Source organism: Anthonomus grandis, chromosome 3 (assembly GCF_022605725.1).
Source record: "Anthonomus grandis grandis chromosome 3, icAntGran1.3, whole genome shotgun sequence".
In the NCBI taxonomy this organism is placed as follows: domain Eukaryota; kingdom Metazoa; phylum Arthropoda; class Insecta; order Coleoptera; family Curculionidae; genus Anthonomus; species Anthonomus grandis.
The window spans coordinates 15,746,431-15,769,577 of record NC_065548.1 but is presented as its reverse complement, the minus strand read 5'-3'; the positions used below and the strand labels follow the sequence as shown (position 1 = coordinate 15,769,577).

Genomic DNA, 23,147 nt, shown 5'->3' with positions numbered 1-23,147 from the left:
TGTTTACTTTTTGGTGTTTTTATTTTAAGAAACTTAGTACATTTAGGAAAAGGACTCTCATTTGGAAGTATATCTGCAGCATTGCATTTAAAGCCAATAATGCGAGTGTTTTACTAAAATTTAGAAAAATCTTTGGTATCACGTTTTGATAACGCTGATCTCGTTTATCTAGTCTAAGATAGAGCGACTGATGTAGAAGCAATTGTATTAACTGGTAAAAGTCTAATCTCTTGTAAAAGGAATCAAGCAAGTTTATATAATAATAACATACAGTGAAGTCCACTCTCGTGATACTAGAAACAGATGTAATATAGTTCCCAGCTACCATGTATAGATTGACTAGTTGCAGATTGTTGCGGTATATACTAAGTTCTTTAACTTACTTCCCACACAAATAAGAGATTTTTGTGACAGGAATAATTCATCTCCTATATAAAACTTTACTTATTAAAACATTCAGTCTTTTTCTCTCATGAATCTTACATTTAAAAATATCAATCATTCATTAGTGTTATATTAGTGTGCTTAAAAAAATTTAACCAACATTTAACTTCTATGTATAGATCCTAAAATTTGTCTTTCTAGGCTTATTACTAGTGTCGTTTAATGTTTTCATTTATTTAGTTATTTATATTTACCTACAAAGAAAACTTAACTAAATTATTAGTAAGACAACGTTTTGTATGTCTGTATAATTTTTAATTATTGTAATCTGCTGAGCGCTGTCGGTCTGTTAGACCATCTTCAGAGTTGCTCTGTGACCACAAGCAAAAATATTATGAAATGATAATACAAGCAAATTTAACAAAATTACTAACTTGTCAAAGAAAACACAGAAAAACACACCACATAAAGAGGAACACAAAAAAATGTTAAACTGATGTACAAAGGTTTAAAATAACTAATATTAAAAACAAATAAAAACTGAGAATGAGGCGTTAACATTCAAATTGGTAGACAATACAGAAGTAAATGCCGAATTATCTCATCTGAGCGCTTTAATTTTTTTTTGTTTTTATTTTTATTAATTCAGTTATTTTTTATTATTTATTTTTAGTCAAAGAAAAATTTGAAAGTAGGACTTCTAAGGTTTATTTCACGTTCTACAGTTTTATTATATTATATTGCTAACTTATTATAAGGTAAAAACTTGGCAACGGTGGAATAATTCTATGGCTAGTCGTTTGTAAAAAGTATAGCAACAGTACAAAGTGTCAATAGCAACAGTAAAGTTGGTCCCATGCAATGTCTAGTGAATCAATTGAGAAGAAATTTGCGAACTTCATTGTTAACAAATTTTGGTTTGGTGAATGAATCTTTGTGGAATATCAGAAAATACTCAAATAATCCAATAAAAAAGAAGCAAAAGGCACAATTTAAACAATGGTAAGTTATTTTTATATTTCTTCGAGGAATGTATGATTGTAATTTATAAAATGTCCAAAAGATCCCATAAAAATCGGCTTTACCCAGTCAGGTGTGTCATTCTAGAAGAAACCGGGAGGCTTGCACGTGCGATAATTTTAAAATAAATCAGGTTTTTGGTAATATAAGACCGTAAAATCCTTAGCAGATTCATTTACTTTAATTTATCGAAAAAGTCTAATAATTTTCTAACATTTTTGAGAGCTAAACTTCAAAAAATAATTGTTTAGATTGTGCTAAGTTTCTTTTTTTATACAGACTCCAGAAGTAATAAAATCACCCTAAATTTCTGTAGTAAAACTGTTGACATTATATGAGTTCATTTAACCCTGTTTACCATCATGGCCCCAATGCACTTTAAGTAATAGCAAATAAAAATAAAATGTATGCATACACTTCCCTAAATTATTTAATAATTCCTCCATTTGCCATATTTTGAACCCTTAATAAATATTTTAACCCAATATTCACATTAAATCGCAAGGTCCTTTGATAATGGTCACTGTTGCCAAACAGTGCTCATTGACATGACGAAAGTGTTTGATATGTTAAACACTGATCTTTTAGTAGCTAAATTAAATCATTATAACCTAAATGCTAATGGATGGTTTGGCAGCTATCTGGGAAATAGGGAACAGGCAGTAAGAATTACAGATGCTGTGGGAGCAGTGAGCATCTCAAGCTGAAGGGGTGTGCCTCAGGGCTCTATCCTGGGGCCACTTTTTACATCAGATTTGATTCAACACATAAAACACTGTAAATATCATATGTATGCAGACAATTTACAAATCTATAGTTCAACTCCAGCTAATGAGTTGTCCACTGCTTTAACCTTCATTAATGATGACTTGGAGTGTATCTCTCTTTGGGCTAGTCAAAACTCCTTATTTATTAATTCTAAAAAAACACAGGCTATATTGTTTTCTAAAAATGAGATAAACTTAGAAACTGCCACAGCTGTAAAACTTAAAATTAACGATTCTGAAATTAATTGGACTAATCAAGCAGGTTGCAATTTGATGCTCATGTAACTCATGTTTGTCAAAAATCATATCACAAACTCAAAATTCTGTATGAATTCAAAAATGTCTTACCCCTAATTAGTAAAAAAATTCTTACTGAAAGCCTAGTACTTAGTATACCTGCCTACCTTAATATTGTATACGGTCCATTCCTAACTGAAATTAACAAATATAAAATTCAAAAAATACAAAATTCATGTGTGCGGTTTACTAAAGATCTTTCACGCAGGGATCATGTTAGTCAGCATATTTCAGAAATTTATACTTTAAATATGGCAGAGAGAAGATTTGCAAATCTTAGCAGTCTAGTATATAAAGTAAAAAATCTCAAAGAGCCTGCTTATTTGTCGGAGTTTTTGATGGGCCGTGGAGATGCCCATTCAGTAGATATTCGCCATAAAAATATTTTTTCTATTCCTCAGCATCGCACTGAATTTTTTAAATCTTGTTTTGCCTACACAGGGATCTATACTTATAATATCTTGCCTGTGAGTTTTAAGGAATTAAGTCGCACTACTTTTAAGCATAAAGTTAAGGACTATATAAGGGAGAGCAATATTTCCAATCATTTATTGTGACACATAATTATTTTACTGAATATATACATATGTATGAATAAATAGGTAGGAATATTAGCAGTCTTAGTTTTAGGTTTAGATATTTAAGCACGGTGGTTATTACGCGTAGCGGTACTTTCCACCTTTGTATGATATTCTTATTTTATGTCATACAATAAAGTTTATTTTAAATTTTATATTTTTTATATTTTTATATTTTTTATATTAACTTTATCAATTTAATAAAAATCAAAAAATCTTCAGTAAAGGTCTAGTTTAGCAACTTAAATCATAGGAAAAGGCCTGAAATAAGTGTATTTTTACCGAAGCAATATTCTGATAGAGGGAGAATATATATTACTGTAACAAATTTACTCATTATAAAATGACAGCAATGTTTCCTCCCATCTTAGTGTTGAAATTAGATTCTATATTCCCATGATTTAAAGTACAGTTTTCAGAAAAGTTGGGTAGAGTGGATTTAATGTAATGTAAGTGGAATTTTGGACTAGATGCACAATTAATTATACTAATAATTTGTGTGTGCATCTATGCAATAATAAAATATATACATTAACATTTCTAGATTACTAATGCCTAAGAAAAAATACTATAAGAAACCACATATTAAGAACTAAACTAAACTAGGTTTTTCAAAATGTCCTTGTTAAGTTCTAACAACCAGTTGTCTACACTTCTTTTAATTTTTGGGTAACTTTTATTTTTGAGATGTTGTGGTAGGGTATTATATATTTTGGGCGCAGTAAATAACAGAATTTGCGTCGACTGTTTCTGTATAGACCTTGTATTAATTTGGTGACTGACTAAGTTTTTTGAAAGTTTATCGTTAGACAGCAACCTTATGACGGCTCTTATATATAGCTTATAAATGTTAAGCACTTTAGAGTCTTGAAATAAGTTAATAGGTGGATAGTATTTTTTTTTAAATAAAACTATTTTCAACAGCCAAGGTCAAAGGTCAACATTATTTTGCTTGTTTTTTTATTTGGGAAAAAATCCACTTTAAAATGCTTAAAATGCTTTAATTTTGTCCATAATTTAAATGTGATTTTCAGAAAAGTTGCTAAACTAAACCTTTAAGCCGCATTTACACGGGCAATTATTGCTCGGCCACTCAATTGATCAATCTGGAGCAATTAATGGAGCAACATCTAGCAAGTTTATTAAAATACGGCAATTTTTTCGGCAATATTGCTCCATATATTCTGTATTGCTTAAGTTGCCGAGACAAAGCTTAAAAAAGATGAATGGACGTCTATTGGCCTGCAGTTTAAAATTTCCCACGACGAGGCAGCAAAAAAATTTAAAAACTTGCGCACATACTTTAATAATGAGTTAAAAAAATTAGAGAAGAAGCAAAAAAGCGGCAGTGCAAGCCGCCGCTGCTAGAGAATCAACGTCTATTGCGAGCGATACTTTTCAACTAAACTGGTCGTGTATGAATTTATTGCTAGTTTCTTGGAGTTGCGCCATATCGCTCAATATTGTTGCTGCAGAGCATTTTTAAAAATTGAAACTTGTTGCCATTGCCGAAATTGCTTTCTATTTCCGAAAGTAAAATTGACCAATATTGCCTAAAATTGAGCAATTTTAATTGCCCATGTAAGGGCACCTTTACCAAATCTTCAAACAATTTATAAAATGTGCAAGAATCATAAAAATGGAATTTTACCCTGTTGTGCCATTCTACCATTCTAGAAGAAATCAGGGAACTTCCATGTGCAATAATCTTAAAACAACTACACTTTCTTGTAATGTTGAACTATATCATTCTCAGTAGATTCATTTCCTTTAATTTATCAAAAATATTCAGTTGATTTTGAGGCTTAAGCTTTAAAAGACAATTTTTTTGGATCTATTAGTTTTCTTTTTTATACAAAAGATTATATAAGTTCATTATCTGTATTTAACTTTTTACATAGTCATTTATAGGTTATAGTCCAAGAAAATGAAAATTTTGAGATGTTGGAATGGTGTTGTTGCATGTCCACAGTAGTTATATAATTTTATTTTTAATATGCCTGACTTTATGAATTCAACTTTTTATTTAAAAAATCAACTAGAAAAGTGGAGGAAATTCTTGATCTTAAGTTATCTAATTTTCTTTTAAAAAATTGTTTTAAATATACTTTTATTTTTTATTAAATCTTCTGATAGATAAGTTAAGACTTGTGGAAAAAGGACTCCAAAAGGAAGGAGCAGTTACAGTTTTGCAATTTTGACACTTGGTATGATATTGTTAGACACCTGCACAAACTAACTTATTATTTTTTCCAGAGAAATGTAAACAGTGAAGAGCCTTGTCCTCTTGTCTATTATTTTTATTATTGAAAATCCTATTGTGATTGTGATGTTCTAATATTGTATAATGTGAGTAGACTAAGCAAAATTCTACATGAATAAAGCTTTCTACTATTTTACAAGTGTACAATTTTTGCCACAAAAATTTTGATTGATTTCTCATGTTTATATAAATTCTTATTAAAAAACTATTGTGCATCCTTATCTTCAGTTAGACTATCACTGTTTAGGAATTTAAGTATTTAAATACTCTACTCAACTTTATTAATTATTTTTGCTCAAAATACATGTGGGTTAATTTTTATTTAATATTCCCTCAAGCAATAACACTTTTTTTTTTGACACCTAGTTTTAAATGTAACTATGGCAGAGCATTATTTAAATTATAACTAAATTTAATGTTTTTTAGATTTAAAAAGACACTACTAAAGTGTAATAATAGACACAATTCAATTCTATGAAGGAAAATATAGATGATAGTATCATTACTAGACTAATTTATAATACATAAATGGTGATAATTAAGATATTTAGCCTAAAGCATAGCTAAAGACTGATTAAAAGTTGAATGCATTCATCAGAAATCTAATTTAAGATATTTTATAATTTTCTGTTTGCTCCCTAGGGCAGTCATTAGATTGTTTTTTGATTGATGAAATGTTTAAGTTTCTTCAAGTTTTCTCAAGTTAAAGGAGGGTATAGATGATCTACAGAAACGCATATAATTTAAATTAGTTATTTCAAATCTATATCTGGCCATTTATAGTTTTTGTTTACTGTTATGGGGTTTATTTTTTTTACTTTTTTGTAGTTTATGTAACTTTTTTATTTACATATAAGTAACATTTTAATATTTTTTCCATGTTTATAGTTGTAGTCTCTGGAGTATTTTTTGTGGGGCAGAATTACAAACACATAATATTTGGAGAATACTATATTATAGTTTTATGGTTTGCAAAAGCAGAAATATTTTTATTGCATTTATCTTTCAATAGGTTTCACTAAATCCAGTAAGAATTTTGAAAGAAAATGCTGAAGAAGAAAAAGCTGAAATTGCTAGGCTCAGCAGTTTTGTTGGAGCTATTGCCATTGGAGATTTGGTCAAGAGCACCTTGGGGCCAAAGGGTAAATAAACACATATCTAAAACCTTTTATATTATTTATAACATGTTTTTATTATACTAGGCATGGATAAAATACTAGTTTCCAGTGGAAGAAATGCTGGAGCAGTAGAAGTTACAAATGATGGAGCTACAATCTTAAAAGCTATAGGAGTGGATAACCCTGCAGCAAAAGTGTTGGTGGATATGTCCAAGGTTCAAGATGATGAGGTTGGAGATGGAACCACATCAGTCACAGTTTTTGCTTCAGAACTGTTAAGGGAAGCAGAAAAATTAATTGATCAGAAGTTGCATCCTCAGATTATTATTGCTGGATGGAGGAAGGCTGTTGATGTTGCTAGAAAGACTCTTACAGAAGCATCTCAAGTAAGTTTTTTTTAGTTTGATATGATTAACAAGATTTACTAGAATTTTTTTCCTTTTAGGACAATAGCGCTAATTTGGAAAGCTTTAGAAAAGACCTTATGAATATTGCTCGCACTACTTTAAGCTCAAAAATCTTATCCCAACATAAAGAACATTTTGCAAAGTTAGCTGTTGATGCTGTTTTAAGGTTAAAAGGATCTGGAAACTTACAAGTAAGTCTGATTTTCAGTGATGTAATAAAATTTCAAATTAAAATGATTAATAATAGAAATATTAATTATTTAACTTATTAGGCCATACAAATCATCAAAAAAAGTGGTGGTGTCTTAGAAGATTCTTTCCTAGAAGAAGGTTTCTTACTAGATAAGAAACCAGGTGTTCACCAGCCAAAACGTGTTGAAAATGCTAAGATTTTAATTGCAAATACTCCAATGGATACTGATAAAATTAAAGTTTTTGGATCAAACATTAAGGTACATAATGTTTTGTCAAGAACTATATCAAATGTAAAATAAATTTTCATTTGTAGGTAGATTCTATGGCTAAGATAGCAGAATTAGAAACTGCAGAAAAAGAAAAAATGAAGGACAAAGTCACAAAAATTGTAAAGCACAACTGCAATGTATTCATCAACCGTCAGCTAATTTACAATTACCCAGAACAACTCTTCGCTGATGCTGGCGTCATGGCTATTGAGCATGCTGATTTTGATGGTATTGAAAGGTATGATTTTCTTTAAGTGTAATAATATTTAAATGCCAATCATAAATTGTTAATTTTTAGGTTAGCTCTAGTTACAGGTGGAGAAATTGTGTCAACTTTTGATAATCCAGAAGCTGTCAAACTAGGAACATGCGATCTGATTGAACAGATTATGATTGGTGAAGACACCTTGCTTAGATTTAGTGGTGTAGCATTGGGAGAGGCTTGTTCAATAGTTATTAGGGGAGCAACTCAACAAATCATAGAAGAAGCGGATAGATCATTACATGACGCCTTGTGTGTTTTGGCTGCCACAGTAAAGGAAAGTCGCGTTGTGTTCGGAGGTGGGTGCAGTGAAACCCTTATGGCTGTAGCTGTTAGTAAAGCTGCCTTAGCGACTCCTGGAAAAGAAGCTATGGCTATGGAAGCTTTTGCAAGGTAACTAGATGTTTTTTTCTTAATTTAATTTTGAATTTAGAAATTACTTTCAGTTGAAGTATTACTAAATTATGATTTATTAGAAATTAGTTAAGTGTACTGTTCTTTATGCAAAAACTGTGTTATTCCAAAAAAGTTCACCAAGAAGAGCAGTCTTCAGCTACATTTTTGGTATTATTGCTTAATGAAAACTAAAAAACCTTTGTCTTGCTTGTGTGTAAATAGCTATTGTTACAGTATGTAATTGCCAAATATTTTTAAAAAATTTCGAATTTTAGTGCCAATACATATCTAAGATACTTTTAATTACATTGTGGGCGTGTTTTTCTATATATTTTTTTGTCATTATTCTTATTATATATATTTTATATTATATTTTAAATTTTAAAATCTCAATGAAATACCAAAAAGGAAAAAATAAATGTGTTGTAAATGTCATTTTAATTTAATTCTACTTTTGTCTTGCCTTGTTTTTTAAAATATATTCTTATTACCTTAAAATTAATTTTGGAAACATGTTATTAAAATATGTTTCAAAAGCAGATGTAGTTTTTCAACAAATATTTCCCTCAATTTTTCCTTTAAAATACCTGTAAAAAAAATATATTTATATATTGGACCAGTGAAATTGAAAACTGTATTTACGTCTTATCACATCTTTTTGCAAATTTTCTCATATTAAAAAGATAATCAATATATTTAAATCTGTTGTAAAATAATTCTACAATCTACATGGGTTCCTACAGTGGATGGCATATTATCTATGGATATTAAAAAATATAAAGGGAATAAAGGGGACAAAGGAAACACTTATTAGTGCCTATGTTGCATTTTAAGCCAAAGAAATGATTTTCTTCTATTCTATTATAGAATCTATAGAGATTTCTTAATTAAACGCGCATTTTTGAATATATTCAAAGTGACCTAATGAGAACAATTACTTTTTATATGTAGATTCACAGAAAGAAAATAATTAAGTCAATTTAAAGGGATTTCAAAAGAAAGTTGGCATGAAAATTTAGAATATCGAAAGGATAAGTTTTCGGTATACTATTTAACTTATTTGACTATTTCTGTGGTATTTCAAATCTTCGTATTGCATTTAGGTTGAGACTTACGTTATAAAATACTCCTGATCTAGTTACAGTGGTGGCCAAAAGTATGGAAACCTTTAATAAAATCATAATGATTGTTTACTACAAGCTGTTTAACGGTACGATTTTGTTTGAGTGAAGACAGGCATCATGTCTAAGTGTAAATACTTATCTAGTGATTTAAAAAGTAAAATAGTTGAACTATACCAGAAGGGTTATAAACAAATTGAAATAAGTAAAAATTTAAACATTTTAAAAGGCACTGTTTCAAAAATAATTAAAAAAATTGAAGAGAGAGGAAATGTTTTGGTAGCCCACAAGTAAGGAAGACCAAGAAAGTTGTCCAAAAGGGCTATGAAGGTAATGAAAAGAATATCGATGAACGACCCAAAGAAAACTTCTATAGATATTTCTGGAGAAATGAGTGAAATGGGGATTTCTGTGTCTGCTCGCACAGTGAGAAGAAGGCTAAATGAAGTGGGGCTTTTTGGAAGAGTTGCTGTAAAGAAACCACTAATATCAAAGAAAAATAGAAAGGATCGCTTGAAATTTGCACGAGATCATCTTACCTGGTCTCACCAAAATTGGAATACTGTATTGTTTAGTGATGAAAGTAAGTTTCAATTATTTGGGAGTGACGGGAGACGTTATGTCCGGCGACCAAAAGGTACAAGGTACAGCCACAAATACCAAATGCCTACGGTAAAACATGGTGGTGGAAGCGTAATGGTAAGGGAAATTAATGGAATAATGGACCGTTTTCTATACAAAGACATATTGGAGAACAATATGTTGCCTTATGCTGAGGAGGAAATGCCATTGAGATGGTTGTTTCAGCAAGGCAACGGCCCTAAACACAAGTCCCAATTTGTGAAAAACTGGTTAAATGAACAGAGCATTGCTTTAATAGATTGGCCTTCACAGTCCCCAAATCTGAATCCCATAGAGAATTTATGGGATCATTTGGACAGGAAGATTCGAAACCATTCGATTTCAAACAAGGCTCAACTGTGGGAAATACTGCAAACTGAGTGGGCTGCCATTTCCAGTGAAGACTGTGCAAGACTTGTCGATTCTATGCCACGAAGATGTAGAGAAGTAATAAATTCGGAGGGATATGCCACAAAATATTACCATTATTTTGATTTAGATGTAATTTATATAAATAACTTTCTTCAGTTTCCAAACTTTTGGTCAAGAAAATATTAATTTTATTTCATTTTCTTTTTATAATACGTTTAATTTCAAATTAATATGTTAAGTTAGGTAATATATTATATATATTTTATCACAATATGAGTAACTTAATTATAGTTCCTGGTTTCTTAAAAAAAAATATAAATTAAAAAAGTTTCCATACTTTTGGCCACCACTGTATATTCTTTCTGGGAAATTATTTTTTATGAATTTCAATAAACCCTACACCAAAATATTTGAAAAAAAAACTAGAATGATTCTTTCCATGGCGGTTTTATTTTGAACAATTGTCAGAATATAAACACTATAAATATATTATGTAAAAATATATGAGGCATCATCTTATAAATTGTAAAATTAAAGCAATTTCTTGTTAAACCGAAAGTGACAGAAAACAGTGTTTATCCTATTTATACCTACATACCAAATTTAATTTGTTTTGCTTAAAAAGTAGTGTTCCCTCAACCTGGACCACGCGGTAACACAATAATTAATTATTTAAAAAGCAGAAGAGCTAAATTTTATTAATGAAAAAGCCAGTGGCAAAAGCTACATATATGTTATACAGGTTTGGATACAGTTACAGGATTTTTTTTAAATGTAGATCAAGTTATACATTTATAAAAATAGAATTTGTTTGCAAAACACACAACATTGTTTTCTTTTACTGATGCGGTATATTTTTATAACTCTATGGACAAACACAATAAATTTACTAAAGTTTATTATTATTTTTAAAAGTATATTTTAGGTATTTTAAAACGAGCATTTTCTTCAGAAACTTTTTGTAGTAAAATTATTGCAGCTTCTTGAACATCCCAAATTAAATTATAGCAAAGTTGCGCAATTTTATGCTGATTAAAATTCGGAAAATAAAATGAAACTTTTTTATCATGTAGGGCGAAAATAATGTCGAAATAGTTTAGTGTAGCGTCGTATGAAAAAGTGTCATTTATTTTGTTCTACGGCTTCAGGTAATGTCAAAAAAAAAGCGAATGAAAGAAGATTGTCAGAAAAAAAAGAAAAGATTTATTGATTTTATTTTTAAATAATGTGAAATTTTAAAACTCCATTTGAATAAGCATTTTTGCCATGATTAAATTAACCCTGTATATTCTACTGTTTCCCTATCCCAATTGGGAGAAAATTCCAATCTAAATCATCTTAGGATTAGCAAATTTAAATGTTTAAAATAGGTTTGTGAGGAAATGTTACCATCAAATCACAGTTATAGTGTAATGTTAAAAATTGGAACTCATTTTTACGCCATATGTACAAATATTTAGTTTACCTAACACCATATTATATTACCTTTACTCAATAAAATTGTTATTGCTTTTGTACTGATTTTTGGTATTGAAAAGTAAAGTTTTAGGCTTTTACAAAAAGTTATCCAGGAGAAATAATTAATAAACTTCTTATATGATTCAAAAACACCAAAACCTTAAATCATATTTTATGAAAATCCTACCATGTTTTATAAACCATTCGCAATTCAATATTGTTTTACAGACTAACAACCAGATACATGTATCTGCCTGATAAAAATAACATGTTCTATCAAAACAAATTTTAGCTGGAAATTTAGTATGGCCGCCGACTACGCACTTAAATCTTTCAATTACTCCTTTCCTGAACTATTTTGATTGACAATGATCATTAAACGCTTAAAAGTTTTATTACATTACATATTTTTTTCAGGGCATTGACTCAGTTGCCGACTATTATTGCTGACAATGCTGGCTATGATTCTTCCCAATTGGTGGCCGAATTAAGAGCCGCCCACAACAATGGCCAGTCAACTATGGGTCTGAATATGGAGAAAGGTGAAATAGGCGACATGCGTGAATTAGGAATCACGGAATCGTTTGCCGTGAAGCGACAAGTGTTGTTGTCCGCTTCTGAAGCGGCAGAAATGATTCTCCGCGTAGACAACATCATTAAAGCGGCACCTAGAAGACGGGTGGAAGATAGAGGACATTGTTAAGTTATCTCAGTTATGGTTTGCTTGATTTCCAGTTTAATTAGTATTTTCAAAATGTATGTAGCATACCCCTATTTCAATTTTCCTCTTTTTAAAGACCATTTTTTTCTAAAACGTAATTCTGCTGCATATATTTAATGTGAAATTAATGTGCAGGCTGTTCAGTACAAACCTTACTGTTTCCGCAAAGGTTATTGTTAAGCCGACTTTTATTTTCATACGCCTAACATTAATAGTATTTTTACATTACATACTCCACGCTTAGAAGTTTTTATAACACAAATATTTGATATTGATTAAAATATTAACAAAAATATTTTTGCTTCAATTTATTTTCCATGGTGCTCAAAAGACCTTCACTTCATGCACTTTTTTTCTTACAATCCGTTGTAAGAAAAAAGCGGACATTTTTTTTGGTGCCAGAGAGCGATGCATATAAAAATTTGCATGGATCGATCTTAAATCATCATAGTTCCTGCTGAAAACCACCTCTACCAGGCTGGAATTGCAATGATTTTCAATTTATGAATAGATTTTTATTAATTTCAAATTTTCATTTAATGCTTGCTACATTACCACTCCAAATTGCAGGAAGATGTTTTATGGCGGCTCCTCCTAAGGAGCCATGGCACTGGTCGTAAAATTTATTAATCATTATATTCTAAAATTCTTATTATTATAAAATTTGTTTTAGGTTTAATAATAATTACAATTCCCAACCAAACAACTGAAAAAACAATGCATTATCGTCATATACGATTTAAATCATTTTAATCGTAACGAAAAAAGAAATTATTCGTTCATTGATGAGGTTTGTGAATTCGCAGTAAAGGGTTGGGTGGTTACTTGTGTGATACCCGAATTTATACTGTACTTTTTAGTAGAGGGTGTCCGTCTATAACCTGACACATTTTAAATGCTTATAAGTCGAGAACGGAAAATGACAACAATGTGCGGTTTTCACAGAACTTCATTAATATTTTTAAAGTTTTTTTTGACAGTGTTGCCAAGTTTCAAAATTTACCTGAAATAGGAGGAAAAAACTGATGATTTTCAAAGGCCGATTTCTCAAAAATTTTAAATGTATAACACCGTGTACTTTTTAATTTCACATGGAAGCCTGTTAAATCCCCTTTCCGAAAATGTATAAATTGTCTTAAATTCATTATTTTTTTTACAGAGCCAATTTTAGTAAATGACACCTTTTTGAAAATTTTCCTACAATAAATACCTATTAAATAACATTCTCGGTATCGAGTGACAACAATAACAATTGTAGCTTGTCAAGGAGGCTGTGAGTTGCACAATTTGTTTTGTGGGCTTCAACTACTGTCAAATCTTCTTAACGTCATTCGTTGGGCAGTTTCAATAATTTGATTTCTATATGCATTTTTGCCTTTTAAAATTTTGAAAGGTTTAAATGTTTACCACCCGGGAAAAGGCACGTTGCGTGTTATTATTTAGTGAATGCAAATCAGTTACGCAGACGAGAAGATCAGCTAGTAAATACAGGGTATTTAAAAAACGATTGAGACTGAGCGAAAATGAACAATTTATTGGCAAAACCGTTTTCTGCACACCCGCGTTGGAGGAGAAAATTCATATCAAAATTTGTGTTTTTTTCTTTCGTTTGTCGAGAAATAATAAATTGTAGTTCTCAATTAGATAAAGATTTAAAAGATCGTTTTAGCAAAGCAACAGTGTTTAAAGGGACTTCTCAGACTATTCAAAATATTAAATTGTTTGCTTGGTGTTTTCCACGAAGAAGTGGCTAAAGAAATTAAAAAAACAAAGTATCTAGCTGTAATTGCCGATAAATCTACAGATTTTGCAAACAACTTTCCAGTACTAATTATTTTTATGATATATTGTCTTTAATAGGCCAGTGGAAAGATTATGAAAATTTTAAACTTTCCTGGACACAGCGCCATTTCAATAGCAAATTAGATTTTAAATGAAATTGATACTTTAATCAATGACACGCCAAATAAAGTAAAAGTGCGAAGGTATGATGCTGCGTCAGTAATGAGCGATAGTGCAAATGAAGTACAAAAAATGATTTACGATAAATATTTATTTGCAAATTTTGTGCAATGCTAGGCACTTCAAATGAACCTTATAATGAGCAATGCGTCTTCAGTTAATGCCTCTGTGCGGAATTTTTTTGCTCATTTAACTGGGATTTGATACTTTTTAAGCACATGACCTCAAAGAGCGGAAGTATTGGATGAGATAGCGCATAAACGATTACCACGATCATCACAAAACTAGATGGAATTTTCAATGGTGTTAAAAAGAGTTAATACACTTTATGACTAGCGAAATGAGATGATAAGAGATGGATATTTTAGAGAACGGCAAAATTATTAAATTAAATTCATCCATTCAGCAAGCCGGTGCTTATACACCTAGATTGAAGGGCAGAGATTTCATATTTTAACAGTGTTAAGTAAAATCAGGCCACATGTTGAAATAATTTTTAAGCAACTGCAGATGATTAATACTGACCCGGTTAAAGCTAAATCTCTAGGATCTACAAGACTTTAAAAATGCAATGAAAAAAATCAATCAATCAATCAATCAATGCTTTATTGTCAAGAAATTGTTACAATTTGTAGACAAAGCTGTAAAACAAAAAAGACACAAAAATGCAAACAAAACACAATTAATAAAAAGAAAAACAAAACAAAATTTAAAAAAAATATAAATAAATAAATAGAATAGATTATCTACAATATATACAGATTAATACAATTTAGAAATTGTAAGTAGTCAAAAATATTATTATAAAATATACAATCTAATGTATACAATGTCAAAAAAAAAGATCATTAAAAAATCTCTCTACGTTAAAAAAAAATGTTTAAAAAAGTAAAAAATTATAAAAAATCCTAAAATAGCTACAAAAAGCAGTATACCTAAACATGTACAGATAGTAAAAATACATAATCTGCTAGTGCTAAATTTCAAATCAATGATTACAAAAAAAAATCGTTAACTGTGTAAAAAGCTCTCTCCAGTAAGAATGCTTTTAATGCTTTACGAAATGCAAAAAAAGATGTGATGGATTTAATTTCCAATGGCAGATGATTGTGCATTTTTTTTGCATTATATAATATGGAACTTTTGACCAACTCTGAATGTGGGGTAGGCAGGTATAGATATCATGTTCCGTGTATCTAAGTAGATAACTATGGGAAGGCCTATCAGATGCTGAACCGTGTTTGCGTATTAGACAAAGGGACTCAAAAACTAAAGCTCTCTTTTGTAGTCTAAAAATACGGTCAAATTGAGTTGCACTACATGTACCCCAGAATGGAAGGGCGTATCGAAGGTGCGATTCAAAAAGGGCAAAATAAACTGTTCTAGAAGTAGACAGGCTAAGCTCCTTAGAAATTGATCTTAAGGCAAAACAAGCGGAACTTAATTTTCTTGATAAAAAGTCAATATGTGTGTCCCATTTTAACGAGTTGTCAACAGTTAGCCCTAAAAACTTTACAGAATCAACTTCGTCAATTGTTGCATTACCAAGTACAAAAGATTGCAAGGTATTTTTATAGGACAACATTTTAGTTTTGGAAATGTTGAGACAAAGGAGATTACAGTCGCACCATGATTTGATAGTAGTTAAGTCACTTGATACGGTTCTATGAAGTTTAGAAATATCCGGATCACTCCAGGTAAAACTAGTATCATCAGCAAATAGACAGACTTTACCGTTAATATTTAGATTAGTAATGTCATTGATGAAGATAAGAAACAAAATAGGGCCAAGTACGGAACCTTGAGGCACTCCACTTTGTATTGGCTTGCAAGAAGACATAGTCGAATCAATTCTCACAGCTTGACTTCTGTTACTGAGATACGACTTAAACCATTCAAAAGGCGCTCCTCTGAACCCGTAATATTGCAAGTTTTTTAATAAGATGTCATGATTAACACAATCAAAGGCTTTAGAAAAATCACAGAAAATTGTTGCTGTAGGGTGTTGGTTGTTTAAGCTAGAGTATACATTATTAAAAAGAGAAAACATAGCATCATTTGTGCATTTGTTATTTAAAAATCCAAATTGATGGGAAGTAAGTATTTTATATTTTAGCAAAAATGATTGAAGTCTTTTTTTAACCAATCTTTCAATAATTTTTGAAAGTGTGGGGAGAAGAGCAATAGGGCGATAGTTGGAAGACTGATCTTTGTCTCCTCCTTTATGTAGTGGAATTATTATCGCCAACTTAAGGCAGTTAGGAAAAACACCTTTTTGAAAAGACTGATTAATAAGAGTAATAAGATGACATAATGTACATTCAGGCAGATTTGAAAACATTTTGAGAGTAATTCCATCAATTCCAAAAGAGCCTTTGTTTTTGATTTCCCTAATTGAACTGCAAAGCTCTGGTAACACTACGGGCGTAAAGAAGAAGCTGTGGAAATTCTCATTTGCAATGGGATTATATGAAAGTGGATCATGGGAAGGAGTTATGGTACTCATTAAATTATTTGCCACATTTACAAAATAATCATTAAGGTTTTCAGATGAAGTGGAGATAGTATTCGACAAAGAAGGCTTATTTCTCAAAGCATTAACAATCGACCATGTTTCCTTAGCCACATTTTTAGATTTAGCCAGTCTCCTATTATAGTAAATATCCTTGGCGGCTTTTAAAGTTCTCTGATAAATCTTTTTGTAAAGTCTTACGTACTCATGAAAAAAAGCGCTGTCTGAAAATTTCTTAAGATGAGATAATAAGCGCATGTTCTTAGCAGATGTACGCAAGCCTTGGGTAGACCAGGGGTTATGTTGCTTCTTTTTAAGAGGTCTCAAAGGAAAGGACTTGTGAGAAAGACTAGATAGCGTTTTTACAAATCTAGAGAATTCTGAATCAACGTCGTCAGAGAGAATATTCCAGTCAGTTGATTGACAAAGGTGCCTAAAATGTAAAAAAATTTTATCCGAGAAAATACGGCCTAATTTGCGTGGAACATTTTTACTTTTAGATTTAGTTATGGAAAACTTTGTTAACATTGCTTCATGGTCTGAGAAACCTGGGCTTAAGACAGTACAATCGACGAAATCTGGCTCAAAGGAAGATACGACATAATCTATTATACTAGAGCTGGTTTTAGTTATTCTGGCAGGTGATTTAATGTGCATGATTAAGCCAAAAGAGTCGAAAATGGACTGGAGAGATTCTTGAGCAGCACACACACTGGAAAAATCAATGTTTAGGTCGCCACATAAAATGAGTTTGCTTTTTAATGGCAGAGACTCAAGCAAGCTTAGTAATTTTTGGAAAAAAACATTTACGTCAGCATCAGGTGTTCTGTAAATACAAACAACGTAAAGATCAAAATTATTATTGTAGACAATGGAAAACTCAAATATTTTTTCGGAAACTAAATTATCGAACTTGGTTACCATTGAAAAGTCGTTGCTAGTAGATAATATCACAGTACCTCCATGAGTTAGATTTGTTCTATCAAATCTGGCAACTGTAGTGTAATTATCCACCACCACAGGCTCACCAACATGCAACCAATGTTCAGTTATGGCAACGATTTCTGGAAAATGAAGCTCTTCCAGTAAATGAAATAAATCATTAGTTTTATGTCTTAAGGACTGAATATTTAGAGAGAAAATACTAAACTTGCCATTGTCCAGTATTTTAGAGGGTGCTTGATCCTCTGTTCGCGTCAAGTCATTTAAAAATTTTTATTCCTGGCGGGAGATCCACCAGAATAATAATTGCTATGACTCTCTCTGATTTTTTGAAGGCGTAGCAGCTTTTCTGATGAGAAGAAGGACCTGAAGGCTGACAGATCTGCTTCAACTTCAGTTGGACCAATACCATAGGCATCATGGTAGCGAAAGTAGAGCCTCCGCAAAGAGTCCACGTCACCAGTCCCTCTGATGCAAGTGCCAATCGGATGCTGGTGTTGGTATGTCCTTCAAAACGCACACTGGAGGGTTGATCATGCAGATAGGCAAGGAATAGCCTAAGAGGTTTTAAGATGGAAGGGTCTCTCAGTCTGGCCAATAAATAACGACCATCAGTCGCATCTGAGTCTCTTGATAACCGCACTATTGGTGGAGTCAACGGGTCTATATTATTTGCTGTTTTATTCGCCACTGAATTATTATCGATGACAAAATCAACCTCTAATAATTCTGTTGCAAGGGACTTAGAGGCAGCAATGGCCTCCCTATCAGAACTAATTTTCAAAGATTAAACCTCTCTGGATATTGTAGCATCAAATAAAATTCGTGAAGAAATCGATGCAGTTATTGACACACTAGACTCGGAGCTTGTAGAAACCGATGAACCTATTTCTCCAAAAAAGCAATCTTATCCTCGTTCCGATATAAATATTTCAATGAATGAAAAACTGGAGGCCTTGGAAGTTTGTGATTCTATTTACTTTTACAGGACATCTAGTAGCTACCGCATTATTTATGAAAGAACATTTTATTGAATATTAAAAAAAGCTTTCCAGACAATTGCTTTAGGAGACAGTTAAAGTTTATCCATTCTTGGAGGAAATCCGTCCAAAAACAGAACTGCGAGTACTTTATGAAAGAGAAGAACTTCAAATTATTTTCTGAAGCTATTTCTCTTTTATCGTTAGTTTCACAGAAAGAAATGAAGATCACTTTTCAAGAAACTATTAAGCTGCTGAAAGTCTTGGTAACCATATCCCTGACAACATCTGAAGCTGAAAAATGCTTCTTCATGTTAAAGAGGATAAAAACTTTTCTACGTAATTCGATGAGAGAAGAAAGATCAAGTGCGTTGGAGATGTTATCAGCTGAAGAAATGTTTCTCAATAACATTGAAGACTTTAGTAAAAGAGTTATCGACCGTTGTACTTCTAAAGCAGCGTTTTTTCTTTCTTATAGTTTTTTCAATCAAATATGCTTTATTGTCAAAAAATTTAAAAAATGTTGTAGACAAAGTTATACATAAAAAGCAAAACATACAAATAAAGAAACCAAAATACAAGTACTAAATAAATATATACAAAACTGGGTACAAAAGACATAAATGTACCTGGTCAAATTTCTTATACTAAATGTAAAAAGTAAGAAAATAGGAAAGTAAATAAAAATAGTAATAAGAAAGTAAAATAGAAGAAGTAAAAAAAAAGTAACAAAAACATTAATACAATGTTTAAAAAGTCATAAAAACTTTTATAGAAATTTAGCAATACAAAATATTGCTATTTTACATCGTACAAAAACTAATAATTAGCCAGTGCGTGCATGATACTCAAAATTTAATATTAAAAAAAAAATCATCTACTGCATATAAAGCTTTCTCCAGTAAATATGATTTTAAAGCATTGCGAAATCGAGGAAAAGATGTCAATGATTTAATTTCCAAAGGCAGATGATTGTGCATTTTTTTAGCTCCGTAAAAAATAGAGCTTTTTATTAATTCTGAGCTTGAGATTGGCACATAAAGATCATGCTCTGCGTTTCCAAGTGGATAATTGTGAGATGGTCTATTAGGAATTTCTGATATATGCTTGCGAACCAAGCAAATAGATTCAAGAATGAATAAAGATGGAAGAGTTAATATTTTAAATCTTTTAAACATTTCTTGGCAGTGAGCTCGACTATCAAGTCCTAGTAAATAGCGCTCTCTTTTGTAGTTTAAAAATGCTCTCAAACTGAGTGGCACAGCATGTGCCCCAGAATGGAAGGGGCGTAACGAAGATGGGGCTCAAAAAGGGCATAATACACTGTTCTTGATGGCGAAAGATTTAATTCCCTGGAAACTGATTCATGGCAAAACAAGCTGAACTTAATTTTTTAGATAAAACATTGATATGTAATTCCCACTTTAAAGAGCTGTCAATAATAAGTCCCAAAAACTTCACAGATTCAACAACGTCCAAGCTGGTGTTGCTAAGTACAAAGGGTTGGATAGTACCTTTCTCGTTGCCATTTTTAATATTTTTATACTTGCGAAAAGTGTTTTTCACGCTCGGTAAACTTGGGCACTGCTTCTCTCACAAGCTACGAGCCGCCATTGAGTTTTATAGCAAGTTTTTCTTTAAAAGTTCAATTTCGGTTAAAAGCTTAATGACTAATTTTTTGTTCAATCTAGTTTTTGAAAAAGAAATTGTCAAAAATGCCTGTATCAGGACGTGATTTTAAAATGTATTTTCTAGATATGAAGAATGATATAGGACCACAAAATAAAAAAATAGACGTTCTTGAAGTGCTTTTATTTAAATGTTATTAATTTCCGCTTGGGTAATTGGGATCAAATAAGGTCTTGTTGAAAAGACGTTTCTTCCTATATAAAGTTATTCAGAATAAAATGCTAATCCTTAAAAGGGTGATTTTAATAAGAAAATTTCAATTATTCTTAGCCTCTTAACAATTAAGCTACGGAGTGATGAAAGTTTAAAAAGAAAAATTGTTTCCTTTTTTTATAAATTTAATAACTTAGACATTTTTATGAAAATTTGTACTCGTCCTTTATCAGTTAGTAAAAAGGACTTTATCAACCGAGTTTATATAAAACGGTAAGGTGAATTTGTATAAAACGGAAGACGGTAAATATTTTCTTCTGTTTTGAATAAATCGCAAAAACGCCGGGAGACGGCGAACCTACTCTCGCAACAGATTTCTTGGGAGAGAATCCATTCGCACATGAGAATGATTTTGAATTACAAAGAGCCTTACGTTTCCGTAGCATGTAAATGGTCGGAGTTTTATCGCCTAGGAAAAGAACAAAAAATACATATTTTGGACGACCACCAAATCACAAAACAGTTTTACCACTAACCAAAATACGTGTCGAAAGTAAAAATAGAGTTTGGTTAGTGGTAAAACTATTTTATGATTGGAGTGTCACATTAAAGGTAGGACTATAACTCATCAACTAAAAAGCGAACAAACCACAACAATTTTCGATTATTATAAATCAAAATGTAAGGGAATATAGCGTTTGCTGAGGTTTAAACAAGCATTAATCCTTAAAAAAATAAAAGTTATGGATTTAGTAGCAAATTATTTTTTTATTTATCAACCGAATCCATTTACATTGTAATTATAAAAGTATAAGTTGCATCCAAGTTTAGTGAAAAGAATAACACTCCACATAAAAACCTCCATAAAGAAAAACTCAGAAGTCACAGTAAGTAAAGTAAATCATCTAACACAAATTACGAACAAGAAAGATTATGATTGAAGAAAGAAAAACTGATTAATGTTGTTTAAAATAATTAAGTTTATTAATTAATTATAAATTATGTTATTTCTTCAGTTAATTAGTGTAATGAACTTAGCAAGTCGCGTATGTAATAAAATATGGGGTTTATTGAGGTTGGAACTTGTACATTTAAACATAGATTGCCATGTAATTCAGTAAAATAAATATTTTTAGGTAAATCTAAACGATTCTTAATACTTAGGGATTACTACTCACTGAAGAATTTTTTTAGAATTATACCTTGGGCCAAAGTTATGATTGGTGGATTTTATAGTAGCCGTTTTCTATTGAAAATATGCGCGTGATTGCACAATAGAACCAATTATGTAAATTACGAGACAGTTTTAATAGTGTCACACTAAAGGTTCCAACAAGAAGAGTCTTACTAGAAGGAAAGCATAATTGTAGTCAATTGAGGATCAAAATATTTTAAATTTTCTCGAAAGATATTAAGAACTGAATTGATTTTTCAGAAAAGAGAAGCAAAACCATTTATCTTGCCGTAAGTGCTATAATTAAATAACAGTGTACTTAACAATTTAATTGCCTTATTTCTTTTGCCATTATATCAAGATCCACACGCTTGTGAAGAAGCCCCCAAATTAATAATTTTCCAACTTTCTGAAACAAAAATGTGCCTTGCAACTGCCTGGAATTGATAAAATCATATTTATATTTTTAACATATACAAAATATGCAGCATTTTCTGATATTTTAAGAAATCAAATATAAAGAATTTTTTAATCAAATATAAAAATTTAGGCAATTGGGGATTAAACTATTAAAAGCCCTAATACCTGAATAAATCAAATCTAAAACAAAAATATTAAGAAGAAGAAGAATATTTAGGGAATTAACGTGATAACCTGATAAGTAGCTGTTATATAAAAAGAAGAATCTCGCTCTCTAACTGCCAGGAAAAAAAATTACGATTTTTTCAATTCTAGGCAATTGGGGATTAAAATGTATTGTTTCTTTAAGAAATCGGTTCTCAAGAGGATACTAAGTAGAAGAAGGTGAAGAGTTAGGTTATTATTGTAACAATGTTTTGAGTACTGACTGTCAACAAGGGGAGAAGAAGAATTTCTTTTTTCAACTACCTGGAAGAAAAGTGATTTTATTAATTCTAGATAGTTGTGGATCAAAATATGTTAAATACTCTAAAAGCTTACGAAATACATTCTTTAGGAGATATTAAGAAGAAGATTGACATTTCAGAAAAGAGAATAATAATCGAGCTATTATTAAATTGACAACAACTTAATAGCCTTACTTCTTACATAAAAAGAAGAAGAGGAATCTCTTTTTAAGTGCTTGGAAGGAAAACGTGATTTTTTCAATTCCAAACAATTTAGGAACAAAATATGCTAAATTTTCTTAGATCTTAATAAACCGAATATTAACAAGTAGGTGAAGAAAAATCGGGGCTCAAAGAAAACGATTTATACTTCAGAGATGAGTATAAATCGTTTTCTGTAATACGAGAAGCAAAAAAGAATAAGTAGAATAAACTTGATGAGTGGTTGTTACATGAGAGGAATAATCTCTTTCTCAAACTACCTAGTAGAAAATTATTATTTTATTAATGCAAGCCAGTTAAAAAAAAAACAATATTAAAAGCCCTGATACTTACAAAAATTAGGTCTAAAAAAGGTATCAGGAAGAAGAAAAAAGGGATTTAAGGGCCATTAATATAAT

The 23,147-nt window shown here is 30.9% G+C and overlaps 1 protein-coding gene across 1 annotated transcript; it reads left to right on the top strand.

Annotated features, from left to right (window-relative positions):
• The first annotated feature begins 1,231 nt into the window (after positions 1-1,231).
• Positions 1,232-12,544, top strand: LOC126734320 (T-complex protein 1 subunit beta). Its single transcript, XM_050437895.1, has 8 exons — positions 1,232-1,386; positions 6,322-6,451; positions 6,512-6,813; positions 6,873-7,025; positions 7,107-7,286; positions 7,343-7,536; positions 7,597-7,953; positions 11,946-12,544. Exons 1-8 carry the CDS (start codon positions 1,384-1,386, stop codon positions 12,229-12,231), a joined length of 1,605 nt encoding a protein of 534 aa, XP_050293852.1. The 5' UTR covers positions 1,232-1,383; the 3' UTR covers positions 12,232-12,544.
• Positions 12,545-23,147: the final 10,603 nt, after the last annotated feature.